Raw genomic sequence first — 20,206 nt, 5'->3', positions numbered from 1 at the left:
CGCTGCGAGCAGGGTTCGAACCTGCGCGGGGAGACCCCATTGGATTTCAAGTCCAACGCCTTAACCACTCGGCCATCACAGCTCCACGGAAACTGAGTGGAGAAAAGGTGAATAACAATTTATAGCAGCGCTAGAATTCCATGTCATTTTATCTTGCGAGCTTATGCTCCCTCCTGTGGTCATTTGTGTTTATTACATGTTGTCATGACGCTCAGCTGCATCTATAATACAACGGGAGCTGACACAGATGAGGCTAACGGGCTGGTACTTTCTCTGTCAATGCCAATTCATCATTTTCTGCGTCTGGCAGATTCTCAGCTTTGTGCGACTAGAACTAATATGGAGAAGGTGACGTTTTTATTGCTATAAAGCTGTATGCCCTCTAGTGGCAGTATGCTTGAATTACAAGAGAGTTGCAAGGCAATTTGGTTAGAATTACATTAAATGTAAATGTTCTTGAAATGATTCATATGGAAGAAATGTTGAGGGAATTAGGGACTAAACTGCCCTGGGACAGGGAGATCCCAGTATGGTCTCACACTGTATATTTTATGTAGATGGACAAACCCTACTTAATCTGATAAATTGGTCAACTTGGAGGTATGGGATGACCTTCCCCATCCAATGATGAGAGGCAAGAACAGATTTTTAATTCCTGATATGCCTGCTTATTTCCAATTTGTTGGAGGCCCAAAACACCCTTCCCCCAAGGGGCGGCTCATACACAGCAGTGGTCAGTTAGCCATATACTGTATTGTAGTGGTCAGTTAGCCATACACTGTATTGCTGCTGTATGATATCAGAATTAGAGCTGTCCTTATTGGGGGTTTAAAGGAACAGTAACACAAAAAAAGTGTTTTAAAGTAATGAAAATATAATTTACTGTTGCTCTCACTGGTACAACTGGTGTGTTTGCTCAGGAACTATACTATAGGATATGTAGGGGACAAGAGGAATCCTTCCCCTGTTTTTCTGCCTGTGATATCATCCAGCCCAGTTACAGGCTGGAGAGTGATCCGATTGGCTGGGCACCCCAGTGCATCCTTGGGAGAGGGAATGTGCCTGATTTTGGAGCCAAATGTACAGGGTATCCCAGTGAGCTGAACAGAGCCAGCACAAGAAGATGTAAGACAGTCAAGTACAGAGAGGCTGTTAAATCTGTGGAGGTACAGATTGAGCCCAGCCTGTTTCCTGCCAAGCTGCTAGAGACTCAGAAGGAGAAAGGTGCCACTGGTGAGATTTATCCTGTTGCAGAGTTGCCTGTAATCTCCAGTGTGATTGCTTCTGAGAGCACCCCGGTGAGTGAGCCACCCAAGGGAGGATACTGGCACGGATACAAGCATGGGGCCCCAAAGTAAAGACAAGTCTTGTGTATTCATCTGCTACGTGGGAGCTGCTGCTAAATTCCAAAGGGAGAGGTACTTTTGGGAAATAGTAGCATACCTCCCAAGTGTCCCGGATTAGGCGGGACAGTCCCGATTTTACCTGCCTGTCCCGCCATCCCGGATAGCAGGTGAAGATGTCCCGCTGTTCGGATTTTGGATCTGTTCGGATGTTGGGAGGTATGGGTGTTTATATTACACAATTCGAATCTCCGCTTCTCTCGCTTACAGAGCTGACACTGAATCTGAAAGGTCACAGAGTGCATCCAGCCGCAGTTTCCACTCTATCCTCTGATTGGCTGAGCCCATTTCCTGACCTGATTAGCCCATTCGTCGGCTGTCAAAGTCCACCCACGTCCTTGATAGACTTCATTGGTTACGGCTGTTCAGGAACCGGAAGGGTTGCTAGGTTGGAAGATGGCCGGTGCTGTGCTTTTAGCCGCTGTGTTGTGGTCCAGCGCCTGGACTGGGCAGTGTGCCGAGCCGCCTGGGGGTGATTCTTTCCGAGAGGAGCTGCTCCTCACACCTCTGCGCTCTGGTGACATCGCCGCCACCTTTCAGTTTCGGACCCGCCTGGATTCCGACCTGAGGAAGGAGAAAGGTAAGGAAAATGGGAAGGCCTGAAGTCCAGTCATTCATTATTAGACTGTCTAACCTCACTGGGTTACAGGTTTAGCCAGTGCAGCCAGTACGGTTACTCACGTGCGCCCTCGTTTGCGGGGGCCGCGCCCTGCACTGGCTAAACCTGTAACCCAGTGAGGTTAGACAGTCTAATAATGAATGACTGGACTTCAGGCCTTCCCATTTTCCTTACCTTTCTCCAGGTAACAAGGGCGCACGAGCATAATTAATTGCGCACACGCGTAACTAGGCGCAAACGAGGGTGCACAAGCGTAATTAATGGCGCCCACGCGTAACCGTGCGCAAACTAGGGCGCGCGGTCTGTGCAAATGGGGCAGTGGATGTGCGCAAATGAGCGCTGCTCTCTTTGTCATCAAAGAGCTTAACATTTGTCAGTGGCGGACTAGGGGTAGGCTGTTTGTGAGGTATGTGGCTGGCGCCGCACTGGTTGCGGTTCCTCCCAAAGCTGATTGTAATATGTTATTTATAAATGTAATTTGTTTTGAAAGCAGAATCTGTTTATAGTCTGTTCGTGTGTGTGTTAGTATGTGTGTGTGTTAGTGTGTGTGTTAGTGTGTGTGTGTGTGTGTTACTGTGTGTGTGTGTTACTATACTGTGTGTGTGTGTCAGTGTGTGTGTGTGTGTTAGTGTGTGTGTGTGTTACTGCATATTAGTTTGTGTGTAACATACCATACAATTTGTAAAATGAACATGGTAATTAGGGGGTGTGGCCACAAAAATGGGCATGGCCAAAACCTTTTTTTTGTCCCTCTTTTGATTTCCAAAATGTTGGGAGGTATGTAGTAGTGCTACCTGGGGAATAAGAGCTCTGGGGAAGGAACATTTCATTTGAACTGTGTGGTTATTAACCCCTTCCGGAGGATTGGAACTTTGATATTAAAAAGGAGGACTGTGTTGGAGCAACAATTAAGTACCTAATAGTGATTAGGTAGTGTCCCACATGTCCCCAGTATAGGAGTGAATGGTGTATTAATTTGCCAAAGTTTTATTGCAGTTCATATAAAGTTTATATTTGTTTCATTTGCAAACTGTGTGAGTTTTATTATTCCTAGTGGAATCCCCCTGAGGTGTGTTCCTCAGTGTTCCCTAGGTGGAGGCACTGCGCTGTAATTTCCAGTTCCCGGTACTTTTTATACGCAAAAGGGACTCAGGGCCCCTGGATTGCTCTATTTAAAGAGACAGTAACCAAATTAGGGTTATATATATATATATATATATATATATATATATATATATATATATATATATATACACAACCTGCTGTGTATCCAAGGGGGCAGCCATTCAATGCTGAAAAAGGAGAAAAGCACATGGTACACAGCAGATAACAGATAAGCAGATAAGCTCTGTAGTATGAAAAAGTACCCCGCTTGTAGCCAAATATCTTGTACTAATGGTTACTTACACTTACAAACAGGTTTAGTTAACCTTTTAACAGATTAGGGCAAGGTAAATTACAAGTTCACAGTCCCGGTTACCCTGTCTTCTCCAACTCCAGCAGTTTTTGGGACAACGCCACCATTCTTATTTTCCTTTGCACTCTACTATTTTATGAATTTGAGCAAATTGGTTCTATAATTTATCGCATTTTATCAATGGTCACAGAATTCATTTTTATATTTATGAATTATAATTCATTTGAATCACAATTCATTTGGGAAAAGTAATTTATTAGTTTATATTGCACAACATTGCACAACTAGCTGATGAATTGTGAATGAATTTGTGCATGAACTTTGTGTTAGAATTAATTAATTAATGATCTCTCAATAAGCACTTTAAAATATTGATTGACTAATTAGATTAGCTATTTATTCAAATTAATTAATTTGATCTATTGCTCTGCACTTATTACAAGATATTTGGCTACATGCAGGGAACCTTTCTCTCTTAAATTTTTTTTTTCAAATGAATTCATACTGACTTTGGTTAGACTCTCGCAGTAACCAAGTGGATACTATTATAAGTAGGTAATTAAGGGTATCCACCTCTTTTCCTTTAGCTCTTCCATATACAATGGGATTCTTAAGAATTTATCTGTTATCTACTGTGTATCATGTGCTTGAATGGCCACCCCCATGGCTACACAGCAGCTTGTTTATATAAACTATATTAGTACTTATCTGTTATCTACTGTGTATCCTGTGCTTGAATGGCCACCCCCATGGCTACACAGCAGCTTGTTTATATAAACTATAGTAGTACTTATCTGTAATCTACTGTGTATCCTGTGCTTGAATGGCTGCCCCATTGTTACACAGCAGCTTGTTTATATAAACTATAGTAATCTGTCTGAAGCAAACACACCAGTTTTACCAGTGCAGGGCAATAATACATTATAGTGGCATTCCATTAAAACACTTTCATTTTTTTGGTGTTACTGTTCCTTTAAGCAGGACTGCTTATAGTGGTTTAACTAGATATTACTGGGCCCCCCAGCAAATTATTTTTCATGCCACCAAATTGCTTAGAGGTTGACTTGTTTTACCAACATTTATTGATACTATATATGAATTAGGGCCTCATGGGGCTCCTATACTTCCTGGGCCCCCTGCAGACGCAGGGTCTGCTTCCTCTATAGTTACACCCCTGGCTGCTCCTGTTTATAGGCAGCTGCACTCCATGGATTTATCTCACTCATGGGAATGGGTGGAACTGTGTGATACTGTGTATAGTAATGTCAGAGACATTGATATCAGGGTTCTACACCCTATAATTGTTCTTGTGCCATAACTCAAGAGGTGAATCAGGGAGTTGTGGTTTAATAATGGGGCTGTAAGTTGGATTGTTCTGTTAATGGGACATGACGCAGGATATTTAACCCAGGGTCCCCCATCAATCACAGCCCCGACCAGAGGCGTAATTACAGAGGAAGCAGACCCTGCGGCTGCAGGGGGCCCAGGAAGTGTAAGGGACCCATGAGGCCCTTATTTATATACAATTTCAATAAATATTGGTAAATCAGGTCAATCTCTAGACATTTTGGGGGCCTGAAAAATTATTTGCTGTGAGGCCCAGTAATTTCTAGAGAATCGTATATTAGATACTTCCCCTCCTCTTCCCCTGAGGAGACTTTCTCTGCGTTACATGAGCTGCACCCATAAAACAGACCTACACCAGGGTTACTGTCACCGGCAGGCCCGGACTGACAATGTAACTGTTCGGGCAAATGCCCGAGGGGCCGCATTATATTTTGATTAATTGGGCCGCTCCTGAGTGATAACTCACCTTTCACTGCATCCGGTGGGCTCTAGGACCCAGCTCCTCCGTACTAGCTCCCACTATGGCTCCGCCCCTCCCACTCCTCTCTGCTCTCTGCTGCCGTGCACGAGTGTAAGCTGGACGCACAGGGCCTCTTAGTCCCCTCTCTGTTCCGCCCGCATCAGCTCAGTGAGTATAGACAGGCTGCAGCACACACACTATTGTAGAGCAGCAGCCAGCAGGTCCACGTCTGCCCAGTAGTTACTGAGGCTGTGGACAGGTGTGGATAATATTGTTTCTGCTGACTGCTGGCCTACCTGTGCTGAGCCTGAAGCCGTGAATGTAATGCTCCCTGCCACAGTAACATGCAATTATCCATTTTTTTGTTTTGCAATGTGCAAACAAACAATTGAAAAAAAAATAGGAGTAAAAGGAGGAGAGGCTGATTTAATAAATAAAGGGGCAAAATTTATAGGAGTGAACATGGGGAAGCAGAATAAAGAATGAAAGGAGAGAAAGCTGGAATAAAGAAAAGCTAAATGGTGAAGGGTTATGAGTGAGAATTTGAAAAAAAAATAAAGCAGAAAGGATCCATCCTCTTTCATTTTCTTTCTGTATTTCTTGTGACAGTGGGCTGTCATAGTATGAAATAGTTGGTGGCCACTATGTTCCATGAAATGTTTTGGGCTAATGGAACAAGGAAGAGAGAGATACAGTACAAAGGCAGGGTTACAGCAACAGTTAGCAGGAGAGAGACAGGCACTGGAGTCCCTGTGGTATGTGAGTTGGCAACTCTAGAACTGCTGCAGACTGAGTTATACAGGGAACGCTGAGTATCACTCATGTATTATAAGGGATAATGTACCCCCTACTGTAAATGATAAGGATATTAGAAGTCACTGAGGGGTTGTTCTGTGACAGGCCCGGACTGGCAATCTGTGGGTTCTGGCAAATGCCAGAGGGGCTGCTATAAGGCCCCATAGAAAGTCACTATTTAGTGGGCTGGTGGGAGCTGGTTGGGCTTCTATGTGGGCTGATTGGGCCTCTGTGTACCTGAAATGCCAGGGCCTGTTTTAATTCTCAGTCCAGACCTGTTCTGTGACCATATAAAGGCACAAGGCTGCAGGCTGAGTTATACAGGGAACTCTGAGTATCACTCATGTATTATAAGGGATAATGTACCCCCTACTGTAAATGATAAGGATATTAGAAGTCACTGAGGGGTTGTTCTGTGACCATATAAAGGCAAAAGGCTGCAGGCTGAGTTATACAGGGAACTCTGAGTATCACTCATGTATTATAAGGGATAATGTACCCCCTACTGTAAATGATAAGGATATTAGAAGTCACTGAGGGGTTGTTCTGTGACCATATAAAGACACAAGGCTGCAGGCTGAGTTATACAGGGAACTCTGAGTATCACTCATGTATTATAAGGGATAATGTACCCCCTACTGTAAATGATAAGCAAACATAAATTTAAATGCCCATTGGTATGTATCTTATAGGATGCATTATTAGTTCTCCTTTAGTGCAAGCCCAGAAACTAAAATGTACTCCTTTTGTATTTGTTTATGACTTATAATATAAAAAAAAATATATAAATGTATATATCTATCTATAAAATATGCTTGTGTGTAAATAAAAGACCAGCATGCATTTCTTTGTGGGCTGCTTTGATTTTTTTTGCCAGGGCTGCTTTTTAATCCCAGTCCGGCCCTGGTCACCGGGATGCCCAGACAGGGGTCTTTGCTCTGGACATGGATAAGTCTGCAAATCCTCTGCTCCCCAGGTAAATGTCTGTCTTACATTTTGCTCTTATCTTACATTCAGAGATTATTGTGCTGTGATATTACACTGGAATCAGACATGGGAGGAAGGAAAGACTTGCTTAGTGCTGGGAATTAAAAGGGGTGGTTCACCTTTAAATTATCTTTTTTTAAATTATTTGACTTCTTCTTCTGACTCTTTCCAGCTTTCAAATGGGGGTCACTTACGCCATCTAAGGCTACAGATTTATTGTTATTGCTACTTTTTATTACTTAATTTTATATGTAAGCCCTCTCCTATTCATATTCCAGTCTCTTATTCAAATTAATTCAAGGTTGCTAGGGTATTTTGGATCCTAGCAACCAGGTTGCTGAAAAGGCAAACTGGAGTTAAATTGAGTTTAAAAAAGGCAAAGTCCATCAAGTTCATCAAGTGGAGAGCTGCTGAATAAAAATCTAAATAACTCAAAAGCTACAAATAATAAAAAATGAAATGAAAACCAAATTGACTCAGAATATCACTCTCTACATCATACTAAAAGTTAAATTAAAGGTGAGCAACCCATTTAATGCTTCCAACTCCAAATATAGAAACAAAGAACATGCAGCCAGATTTATACAGATCGACTGGGATTCTCATTAAAGGATTATTTGGATTTTTTTTTAATGCAAATCAGTTAGTGGGTAACGTCCATATCCTGCCTCCCCTTATTTAGAATAACAGATATATCCAGATCAAACTCTGCTATGAATCCTATGGTGTTTATATAAAATATATCTGGAACGGTCTTATTCCTAAAATGGACGAATGGCTAGTGTCAGTGTAGGGTTGATATTTGTTACCCCCGCCCTCTATGACGCCATAATGCTATAGGGCCCAAGGCAGGATGGACTATAAGGGCTAATGGTCAACTGTGGACAATGGTCACTCATATAACTTATACTAGGCCATACAAATAAATGATCTCCACTCTGTTACTTAGATTCCAGAGTGTCAGCATAGTGTCAGCATGTCTCTTATGCCCTTTTGCAGAAGTGTTGCTCAATAGCTGTCTGTACCACAATGTCTATGTTTAGCCAACAGATGTTTACGAGGCTGTGGACAGTTGGAACCAGAAAACTCTTATGTTGCAAAACTGCACATCTTACAGGAATGTATAAATATATATGCCAGTAAGTCTCCTCGCCAGACCATGTATGGTATTTCCGTGCACCCCTTGTCACAATTACTGTAAATGCCTTCTGAAAGCTATATAACGCTTGGACCAAGAGGTGGGTCTTTGGTAAGTCCTTGGGTGACATTCTGTGTGTTACTCCAACAGCTTACCCAGACAAAACTGTTATGTTGTATTCTGTATGAATACATTGCCTGACTATTACTAAAGGTTTTCCTTTAATGAGTTTTGTCTTACACGAGGTCAAAATGGTACTACTAAAAATACCATCAATGGTGGGCTCCCAGGTATCTGACTACTCCCTGAACTCAGCAGATTCTCTGTACCCTGCCCAGTGAAGAATAAATTGCCAATGTAACATCAACTTATAAGAAAATGGGGGCAAAGTGTTTGTTTATATTTATTCTACATTTCTCCATTTGGGCCATAAAGAGGTTTGCATATGTCGGTCCCATATTGTAGCCTATTGAGGTGCTTTGCCAGTGCTCAAACAATGTTTGTGTCCTTAAACCTAATGGTCTTAGAGAGTGAGTTGTTGGCAGCTGGATAGTCATTGATGTTGTGCCACAATATCTATACTGTCCCTTTAAGGTAGACAGTCACAATTTGGGAATACATTCATTATTCATTATGTATATAAAGCTGGTATATAAAGCTGTGATACAGATAATAAACTGATACAGGTCTCTCTGCTTTGTCCCACAGGTCTGTCAGTAGCTAAGAAACATGTGCAGGGATCAGAGGGGGAGACATTGGTTTTACCCTGTACTTACCCCATTAAACATAGCACCTACCACATGTGCTGGGGGAAGGGCACCTGCTCAGTGTTCTCTTATAACAATAAGATCATCTGGACTGACGGTAGTAAAGTGACCTGGAGTACATCAAATAGATATGGATTAAAGGGGAACATTAGACAGGGGGGCAGGGGGTCTCTGACCATCAACAAACTGACCTTCAATGACTCAGGAACCTACTGCTGCCGGGTGGAGATCCCTGGTCCGTTCAATGACCAAAAGAGAGAGATACATTTTCTTGTACAGAAAGGTGAGTGGGTTCAGAACTATGTGACTAAATAGTTCCAAGTAAACTGCACCTCTGGCCCATTATTTCAGGAACACTCAAATTTGATTCATCCTATCCACATTTTGCCTTTTAATGTTCCACTATCTTGGACAACATTTGCCATCCCCTGCCTTCTGTAGTTCACATAGGGTTTCATAGGCAGCTAATTGTTTACTGAGGACGATGGTGTTATGTAATAAGAAGAACAAGGTTTGTTGAGGTCTTATAACCCATAGCAACCTATAGGATGCTTGCTTTCAATCAGATGACTAGTAAATGGTACTTACTAGACCTCAAACAAACTTTGCAGCTCTAATAACATCACTGCTCTTAAGTTCATTATGACTGAACTCCTTTCTTTTATAATCCAGAGTGTCTTTCAAGCTCCCTATCTGATAATTATCTTGATGCAGGCTATGCAAGGATGCCAGTGTCTTTCAAATCCTGTCGGGAAATATGTTTTACTAAGGTCCGGGTTCCAGTCCACCTTGCCTGCAGATACTGGCCAATGCTTTGTTATGTTGGAACATTTCTGCTTTTAACCACTGGGGGGCACAGGGCAAAGGTACCATTAGTGGGCTTAGTCAGATAAATAATCAGATAAATAATCAGATAAATAATGAAGAGCTACAAGATTGTTATGCCATATGTGCTCATTATGGATTGGTTCCCTCTGGAGAGAGCAGGGAGCACAGCTGAGGGCTTAAATGGAATTTCAGGTTCATGACCTTCCGTCATTTCTAGAGGCATCTTGCCACTACACACTGTCAAGTCATTGTTTCTAGGAGAAAAGTTGGCACCCCCTGGCAGAAAAGCGGGAGACAAAGTGGCTGGCACAGTCCAAAAGAGCAAGTAAGGATCAATCCAGTGGAGTCAGGGGTCAAGAAATGTTATGGGACCCACTGAGTATGGATGGAAGGATTTTATTATGTTTTCTTCTGTTGTAGAGGGGTAGAACCTACACTAGTCAACCACTGACTAAAGTTGGCCATACACGGGCCGATAAAAGCTGTGGCAGCTTATTGGCCCGTGTATGGGGGCCCCCGACGGGCTTCCCCGATCGAGATCTGGCCGAAAGTCGGCCAGATCTCGATCAGATGGGGTTAAAAATCCCGTCGGATCACGGCCGCATCTGTTCGTTGAAGCGGTCCCGCGATCCGACCGCCCATTTACGAAACGCTAGGATCCTCAAGGTGGGCATATCAGAGGGAGATCCGCTCGTTTGGCGATATCGCCAAACGAGCGGATCTATCCATGTATGGCCACCTTAAAGTGTCTTTAAAGTGTGGAAATAGAATGACAGAAAATACATACAACTCCCTAAACTTATATATAGCAACTTACCGGGTACTGGTAAATAAAGTGACATAGTACCGCAGTCAACGGGAATACTTGTGAAAAAAGACTGTGGTACTATGTAACTTTATATATATATATATATATATATACATACAGTATATAATGTACCCCCTACTTAAAATTATAAGGATATTAGAAGTCACTGAAGAATTCTGTGACCATATAAAGGCACAAGGTTGCAGACTGAGTTATACGGGGAATTCTGAATATCACTCATGTATTATAAGGGATAATGTACCCCCTACTGTAAATTATAAGGATATTGGATGTCACTGAAGGGTTCTGTGACCTTATAAAGGAACAAGGCTACAGGTTGAGTTATACAGGGAACTCTTATTAGTACTTATGATACGTATGAGCGTCACTCATAAGGGATAATGTGGGATACATTCATCATCCTTTATGAGTGACGCTCATAAGTACCTTAAATTATGAGAATAGTCCTGTCCTGAGTCCTGCGACCACTTAAAAACAAGGAGTTAAGGGTCAGACACTTTTATAAAGGTCATGAAACCGTTAATAGAGGGGCTTAAAATATTATATAAAGGTATAGGATCCATTAACTAGAATCCCCTTATTCAGAAAGCTCCGAATTACAGAAAAGCTGTCTCCCATTGACTCCATTTTATCCAAATAATCCAAAGTTTTAAAAATGATTACCCTTTTCGCTGTTATAATAAAATAGTATGTTGTACTTGATCCCAACTAAGATATAATAAATCCTTATTGGAAGCAATACCAGCCTATTGGGTTTATTTCATATGTACATGATTTTCTAGTAGACTTAAGATATACAGTTCCAAATTATGGAAAGATACGTTATCCGGAAAACCCTAGGTTCCAAGCTTTCTGCATAACAGGCCCTATACCTGTACTAGACAAGTTTCAGTAGTCTTCAACATTAGTATTGAAGAAGGATTTGAGAGGGAGTTCAAGAAGCCTCCTCCCCAGTAGTCACTCATTGGAAGACTCAAATGGGCAAGGCTCTGCTTATTTGCCAAACTCACTTGATAAAAGAATCTCCAAAAGTTCTTGGAGTAGTTGTCCAGTAACCTGGAGGAGTATGTTTGGATCACAGGACATGTTGCCTGCCATATCATTGGTGATGGGCTTCTTATTCCAGTTGCGAAATTGTAATTGTGCAATTGTAATACATCAGCAAAGTGCAATGATTTCAGGACTTCCTCTCTCTGTTGTTGGTTTGGGTGACCTGAGAGGCTGGTTATCATTTCTTTCCTCGCTTGAGTTGAGTTGATTTGTACTGGACTGACTGATCACAACTTGACTTGCCTTCGTAGTCTTTCTTGGCTGACAGTAGCCATTATCTGCAGGGCCAGGCACACAACCAGGCATGGCTCCAGTCTCATTTGGAATTTTCTTCTTTCTCCTCCTTCTTCCAAGTAAGTACCTGATCTAATCATTCAAAACGGGAAGTGACCAGATCTGCTAAGATGGGTAAGAGAAGCTGCCAGCCAGAAAGAGATCTGAGTTTTGTGACTGGGGAGATGCTTTACTATTATTATCTTATTATTATTGCAAGTGACCTATTTAAAGGATATGTAAAGGCAAAAATATATATAAATATAATATACATACTCTAAATATTAACCTGCATCTATGGCTATTTAAAGGGGTGGTTCACCTTTAAATGAACTTTTAGTATGATGCAGAGAGTGACATTCTGGAACAATTTACAATTGGTGTTGATTTTGTATTATCTGTGGTTTTTGAGTTGTTTGGCTTTTTATTCAGCAGCTCTCCGGTTTGCAATTTTCAGCAGTCTGGTTGCTAGGGTCAAAATTACCCTAGCAACCATTGATTTGAATAAGAGATGGGATATGAATAGGAGAGGCCTGTATAGAAAGAGGTGTAATAAAAAGTAGCAATAACATTACATTTTTAGCCTTTGATTTTAAGATAAGGGTCAGCGACCTCCATTTGAAAGCTGGAAAGAGTCAGAGGAAGAAGGCAAATAATTTATAAACTATATATACAGATGAAGGCCAATTGAAAAGTTGCTTAGAATTAGCTATTCTATAACAGTTAACTTAAGGTTTACCACCTCTTTAAATGCACATGGGATTCTCGTTGCAGCTGCAGGCAACAAGCAAAATCTATTTGCCTCATCCGAACTGAATTTGTAATCATTGGGGGGGATTATACTTTGAATTGGACCTTCAATACTGTGAAGGAATCCTTTTAGAAAATGTCTTTATTTAACCTCCACAGACACAAAAATCACCTACTGTTTATGCTCATGACCCCTGCAGCTTCTGGGTCTGCTATCTTCATTTTTAGACATGGAACAAAAGCTTCTGGTGCCCATGGAAAGCCCCTGGCCATCGCTTCTACGTCACCTGCTCGCCACCAACCCCATCTGGTCGCCACTCATCCAGTGATGGACTGGCCCACGGGATACCAGGAAAACTTTTGGTGGGCCCAGGTGTCAGTGTGCCCTCTTGAGTCTAAACATTTGGCCTATTTCATGGTCATTCCTTATTTCTTTATGGGAATAAATTTGTAATAATGGAAGAATAGAGTATAGAAAGTAGATATAAAAGACTAGGAGAATAAAGAGGTTGAGTGAGGAGAGGAGGCATAATAGTTTGGGAAATGGGCCCACGGTCTAAGGTTTTCCGGTGGGCCCCTGGCATCCCAGTTCTACACTGCACTCATCGGTGAAGTTCTGGATACACAGGGCCACAGTTCTAGCCCCCCCATGTGCCTTTTCTGCCTACCCCTAGTTCCTGCATCCTGTGTAACTTGCATTTTTCTTAGAATTTAACAAATAGGTCTCTAGCAAATATCTGCCTCAAACAATGCGATTCTGTAGATACAAGTGTGACGTTTGTGCCCTGCTTTTCCCTATAAACACAAGTTTACTAAGGTCACTCACTTTTAGAAAAATACACTTCCATATGTTGGACCCCACCTTCCCCTGAGTAAGGCAAATCCCGAGGCCCTAAGCACATTTAATTTGATTGTTAAGCCAAAGTAGTGCTCTGTTTTATTATACTTGGGAAAAATATCAAACACAATTGATGCAATTATAATGGAACCCAGAAAATACAGACAGATCTATGTGATACTAAGGGCTCATTTTAAGGTAAATTGCCCCAGAGTAAATGATAAACCACATTTCTGTAGCACTAACTGGCAGACCACAACTGTGACATTTGCCGTTCTCCTATTGCTTCACACTCACTAACCCAGATCTTTAGAATGACACAGGAAAGGCTTGGGGGGTCTAATGTTATAAAGCATCTTAAAGGGCATGCCACCCCAAAAATAAAATGTTGCCCGGTGAAAGAAAATGTAATTCTAGGCATGTTTCCTGTATTCATACATACATATTTCCAATGGATTTAAAGTTGTTAGTAAATGTAATTTCTATGGAAAGCTGTATCTGTCGGGCCATTTCTATTCTCTGTCCCTGTGGCTCTAACATTTTTTTACAATGTAACAGAAACAGTTGATTAATAGACCTGGCTTTGCTGGAGTAGAGTCAAGTCAAGAGTCAATAATGAGTTTATTGTCATTTCATCCATATACTTTTGTACAGTACACAGTGAAACAAAACAACGTTCCTCTAGGACCATGGTGCTACACACAACATAGATGTACAGGACAACAGACAAAAAGTGCAAGTGCAAAAATATGCAACTCTTGCAAGACAGGTCAGCACAGTGCAGGGACAGGATAATACAGTGCACACTCAGCAGATGTAATATGTTAAGTAAATAATGCTAAACTTCAGATATGATGGGTGTATCATTGTGACATAACAGTAGCAAGAACATGATAAAGAACATAGGGAACAACTGTATCCAATGGCTATTCATCCATACAATGGCGTACAGTGGCTGTGTAACGTTGTTGTATATAGTAAGGTCAGATGGAGTGTGTGTGTGAGAGTGATCTGTCCGGTCCCTGAGTATTCAGGAGCCTTATAGGGCCCTAATGCTTCGGTACCTTTTTCCAGATGGCAGGAGTGTGAACAATGAGTGTGAGGGGTGTGTTGGATCAGCCACAATGCTAGTGGCTTTACGGATGCAGCGAGTGGTGTAAATGTCTGTGATGGAAGGAAGAGAGACACCTATGATCTTCTCTGCTGTCTTCACTATACTCTGTAGGGTCTTGCGCTCCATGACAGTGCAATTCCCAGCCCAGACAGTGATACAGCTGCTCAGGATGCTGCAACATTGTCTCAAAAGTCAGAGCCAGGTGTAGTGAGAGAAGTACAGACAGATGCTGCTTTCACTTGAAAAAGGGCCTGTGACGCCCGAAACATGTCGCGTGGATAAGCAATAAATTGCACATTAGCAGTCATTCTGCATATTGTCCTTCTGTCCTCCTATTTGAATTTACATTGGTATATGTAGGTGCATGGACGGAGCACCTGAGAGACAGTTGGACTAGCTACACTACGCTTACAGGTGTGTAAATTACTGATTGAAAGATGCTGCTTTCAGTAGCGATTACATTGATTCATTTAATCAAAATTATTGAATATTTTAGTAGCGATTGCATTGATTCATTTCATCAAAATCATTTAATATTTGTAATGAATTACATTTCATTTCATAATTGTAATTTTATATTTGGGATCATTTTATATTTAAATGGGTAGTTCACCTTTAGTGACCCCCATTTGATAGCTGACGAGATGGTAGAAGAGGAAGGCAAATAATTTAAAAACTATCAGAAATATGAAGACCAATTGCATAGTTGCTAAGACATACTAAAAGTTAACTTTAAGGTGAACCGCCCCTGGGTTGGTGTCTATATCCCTATAGCCTTTCTGTATCTTTTGCATGCTAATATTTAGTGGAGTACTGTATTAAGAAATAGGAGGCTTTAAATAAAGGCTTTCCCTCTTTCTCTTTCTCAACTTTACTTTATTTCACAGACCTAGGGACAGCAGAGAAATATGTGATTGCCTCAGAAGGGGATACATTGGTTTTGCCCTGCACTTACTCCATTCAGGAAGGCATTTCCGAAATGTGCTGGGGGAAGTCCAGCTGCTTAGGCTCTTGTTACAAGGTGATCATATGGACTGATACCAAGGAGAAGACACTGGCAGCATCAGGCAGATATGAATTATTGGGGAACCTGGCAGAGGGGGATGTGTCTCTGACCATCACTGGGCTGACATTCAGTGACTCAGGAACCTTCTGCTGTCGGGTGGAGACCCCTGGTGGGGTCAGTTATGAGAAGAATCGGATTCATGTTACTGTGAGGGAAGGTGAGTTGAGTAGATCCATGGTCCCTCCAAGCAAATTATTTACATTCCTCCTCTAATGCCATATTCAAGCACCATATTATTTCTTAATTTTTTTTTCTTCTATCATTCTATTTGCAGGTAGACCCATGTTTTTCCCAACGTCTGGATATATAATCAGTGAGGCCACCACCTCCCTACCTGCAGGTTTGACACTTCTAGATAGTGAAAACTGTTGTGTTTGCTTGCAAATCTGTTAAGAGCCCAAGTGTGTGGAAGTCTAGGCCTTGGTGCTTTGAGGGGCAGTCAATATAAACAGTGGGCTCTGTGTCTAAATAATGTATGGGACCCCTTCTGTAGACCACCAAAGTTCTTGTTGGCACAAAGCATCATCAACATGAAATGAGTATAATTTATTCATAATAATAATAATAATAATAACATTTTCTCTTTCCCTTCCATAGGTGGCTTTGGAGAAGATCAGACTATTAAAGTGGTTAATATAATTAGACTCTCCATTCTTCTAAGCTTTATCCTCATATCGCTAGGAGTTGTGATACTAAGCAGATGTAAGTATCCCTAAGTATCTCAAGATATAGTGGCACTGCTAAACACAATAGGGCTCATTTACAGGGTCACGCTAGGGTGTGCAAGACTCGCCGGGATGCTACCCCTGGGGCCCCGCCTTCTGCCCCCTCAACACTGCTACCCTCTTCCCCCACCCTACACCTTATTGAATTGTTCAGATTTTTGCCCGAAAAGCCCAAAATAGTCTGATTTTTGGGCTATTTCCAACACAGACCACAGAAACTTCCAAATAGGATAGGGATCTCTCCTATTGACTTATGTACAACCTCGGCACATTTTCGGATTCTGATTTTTTGGATCCTAGCAGTATAATAAATCTCTAAAAATCTGGGTTTTTTTCCACTAAAAACTTGGATTTTATAGTAAAAAAAATTTGAAGAACTTGATTTTTTAGCATTCTGACTTTAATAAATAACCCTCTTAATCTACAAGTGGTGCAAGGAACTTTGTACTTTATGCCTATTTTTTTGTCCTTTTTTGTTGCTAATTAACTTTCCATTGTTCACAAGCCTTATAAGTTTCATAATCCATGTTACGTGTTTTGCAGATAAGACGCAGAAAGACAAAGCAGACACTTCTGTCATGTAAGTTACTAAATTGTAAATTGCTAATATTTAGTGTGTAACTGAATGCTGCACCATGTGTGGAAGGCACTCTAGGGGCCATTGCCTTGATACCGCAAACCCCTCACCCCACCTAAAATTCTAACCTTGACTAATGGCAAGAATGGCCTGTATCAAATCACTGGAGGTGTCCAAGATGATGCTAAGAATTTTCTATCAGATACAGTAGGAGTGCAGAAATGAAGGATCAGGTTTAGTTTAGCATTCCACCAAATATTCTATACATATACTTTTGAAATGAATCCAAAAACCCAGGACCTGGTGGATTAATGTTGTGCTGTAGGCTTGTACCAGGCAGGGCAATACAACATCCGTGATCCTTATGGGAAACAAATGTTGCTTCTTTGAAGATGTTTATTAAAGTGGACCTGTCATCTACACATAAAAAACTGTATAATGAATGTCCTTTGCAAATTAAACATAAACACAAATTATTTTTTTCATTAAAGCATCCATACCTGTTATAAAGGTGTTTAAATATCTGAGCTGTCAATCAAATATCTGCCCCGTCTCTATGCCCGAGGCATAGAGATGGGGCATTCAATTACTTTCACTTTCCATTCAGCACTTCCTACGTGTCACTGCACTCATTAAATTCCCCCTTCCCTCCTCAGGCTCTATAATTATGTACGGTACTGCGCAAGGGCATTAGGTTCCCCGTTCTGGTGTATACACAAGATTTTGAGGTAATACACAATTTGTCTTAATAACAATGTCCACAAAATGGCTCCTGCCTGTGTGCTGTGATTGTGTAATTCCAAGACTGAAGCAAACAAAATTTAAATTTTCACAAATATAGTGTGAATAAAGTTTATTTTGCTCAACTAACATGATAGAAAAGAATTTGAAATTATTTTGTAGGGTGACAGGTCCCCTTTAACAAATTATAGAAGATGCCTGACTGTAGATTAATGGGGTGTAAAATGGTGATCAGGATTCAAATGGGTCTCTAGGGCAACGTTAGACCTGCAGATAAAATCTTCAGCTTCACCGGAAATTCTAACTTACACATTATTAAATATACTCTTATGTGAAATTGTGCTAGTATAATTATTTCTTTTGTTGCAGTGATTTACCATTGGATGATCTAAAAAATCCCCAGTATTGATCAGACTTGGGCAATGTTCCCTCTAAGCTGTAAACTCATGCTCGCACACACAAATTTTGAGGCCAGCGCAGCCAACAAATTGTGGTGCGCACAAAGAATTCTATGTGCAAACACAAAATTTTGCAATTATCCAGACCTGCACACACAATTTTAAAAAATGCGGATACAAGTATAAAATGTGTGTACATGGCCCAGAAGGAATTAGAGGGATCATTAGACTCTGGATAACACAGCTTTGGAGGAATAAGGACTTCAGCCATACTACTGTCTCTGAATTCAACATCGGGGTCACTGGCTATCTCCATGGAACAACCAGAACCAACAAGAGAAACCAACAAAACTAGTTGTAATCCTTCAATATTTGACATATGGATTTGGTCAATGTGGACATGTGTTTTTAGGCTTTTCACATTCCATATGAAGGAAATTACCATCATTACATGGAGACAAGCAGGAACCCAAATATATGCATTTCAAAGAAGCAGGTTAGCAATGGAATAATAATGAGCTCTTTCACTTGGATGATCTGGATAGAAATCATTGCAGACAATGGGACTATCATTACCACTTACTAACTACTGGAAAGTGCATTTAATCATCTTTTATTTCTACCAGTTAATCTCAGGGTTTTCCCCATGAACTGGTTCTGGTGTGTGGTTTCCAGACAATGGGAGAACGAAGATGCTGCCACAACATTACAAATGGCTCAGTACCAGCCTATCACTGCTCAGTCTCCAAAATCATTTACTGACCCTCATTTACTAAAACTGATGCAAATCTGCTCCAGGGTGTATATCCACAGCAGTCAATCAGACATTTAGGGGCCAATTCATGAAAGGTCAAATTTTAAAGTAATGGGAGTTTTTTTGAACTCCCATAACTTCGAAATTCGAATAAAAAAAGACCAAACTGAAATTTATTGAAAAAGTTTATTTATCTGGGTGAATAGGCTGTTTTCGTTCGAATTCGAATCATACAAATTGAAGTAACATTGCATTCGATCAAATTCGATTCAAATTTTTAAAAAAAAACATGGATTTTTCAAAGTCCTCCAATTGACTCCAAATAGGTTCTAGGATGTCTCCCATAGGCTAAAACAGCAATTCGGCAGGTTTTAGATGGCGAATAGCCGATGTCGAATTTTTACAGAGACAGTACATTTCAATTTCGATATTCGAATTTTTAGGCCATGCAACCATATATCTGATTGTTTGTTGTGGGTAATTGAGAGAGCTGGCTTTTACTGCCCAGAACGTTCCTGGTGTGGTACTATATTACTAGGAATATGGAACGGATTAGTGGCCTAGTGACCAAATGGTCAAACAGTTGGAACCTCCTGTTTCCAGCATTCTTGAAAAGATCCAGCTGATGTCCCTTGAATTTTATAATGTCATCAGTGCCTTATTTTAAGCAGATGGTTATAAAATAGCAATTAATTTCAAAATATGCCCCTTGACCATTCTTTAGCCATTTGAGCTGCTTCAAGTCAAGTGAAGTTCTGTTCTTCAAATCTAAAGGGGGAACTCATTTCTTTTGTCAGCACAAACATAATGGTGTATGGCTCTATAAAAAAACAAAATAGATAGATAAATAGTCCAAAAATTGAAAAAATCAATATTGAAAAAATCATATTGAAAAAATCAATTTTTTCAATATGCAAAAATCCGAGTAGAGTGAGGCCCATTTCCATTTATTAGGACATGCATAGGCCTAACGTGTTTCGTGCCTGTGTGGCATAGGCACGAAACTTGTTAGGCCTATGCATGTTCTAATAAAGCCTTTTTAATTCATCAAGATTTGAGCTACTACTTTACTTGGAAATGGGCCTCGCGCCACTTTTTGCATATTGAGCTCATGCCCTTTGTTCTGGTTTATGGGAAAAAATAAATGTATCCTCCCTCCCTGGACACCTTCAGAATCTCTAGGCGTGAAACACACCCATGGCCTGCACAACCAACTATAACTCTAGCCAAAACCTCCATCTCTTTCACTATCACTACAATAATGCATTGATATGTTTTATCCTCACCCCCAGGATTCATTCCAGTAATGATCCACCATTGTTTCCATTCT

At 40.9% G+C, this 20,206-nt stretch overlaps 1 protein-coding gene and 1 non-coding gene across 3 annotated transcripts; one reads left to right on the top strand and one right to left on the bottom strand.

Annotated features, from left to right (window-relative positions):
- On the bottom strand, positions 1-82 carry trnas-uga. The gene has a single exon. It is a non-coding gene; the product is annotated as a tRNA-Ser (tRNA).
- An 8,289-nt stretch (positions 83-8,371) lies between these two features.
- Positions 8,372-19,017, top strand: LOC108710757 (hepatitis A virus cellular receptor 1 homolog). Of its 2 annotated transcripts, none has more exons than XM_041586017.1 (6): positions 8,372-9,216; positions 15,503-15,838; positions 15,956-16,021; positions 16,279-16,383; positions 16,950-16,986; positions 18,094-19,017. In XM_041586017.1, exons 1-6 carry the CDS (start codon positions 8,967-8,969, stop codon positions 18,131-18,133), a joined length of 834 nt encoding a protein of 277 aa, XP_041441951.1. In that variant the 5' UTR covers positions 8,372-8,966; the 3' UTR covers positions 18,134-19,017. The 2 variants fall into 2 exon arrangements, with proteins under 2 accessions (XP_041441951.1, XP_018107411.1); XM_018251922.2 differs by lacking the exon at positions 8,372-9,216 and adding an exon at positions 11,424-11,993.
- The last annotated feature ends 1,189 nt before the right edge of the window (positions 19,018-20,206 follow it).

Source organism: Xenopus laevis, chromosome 3L (genome assembly GCF_017654675.1).
Source record: "Xenopus laevis strain J_2021 chromosome 3L, Xenopus_laevis_v10.1, whole genome shotgun sequence".
Classification (NCBI taxonomy): domain Eukaryota; kingdom Metazoa; phylum Chordata; class Amphibia; order Anura; family Pipidae; genus Xenopus; species Xenopus laevis.
Note: the sequence above shows the minus strand (reverse complement) of the source record. Positions and strands in the feature narration are given on the sequence as shown.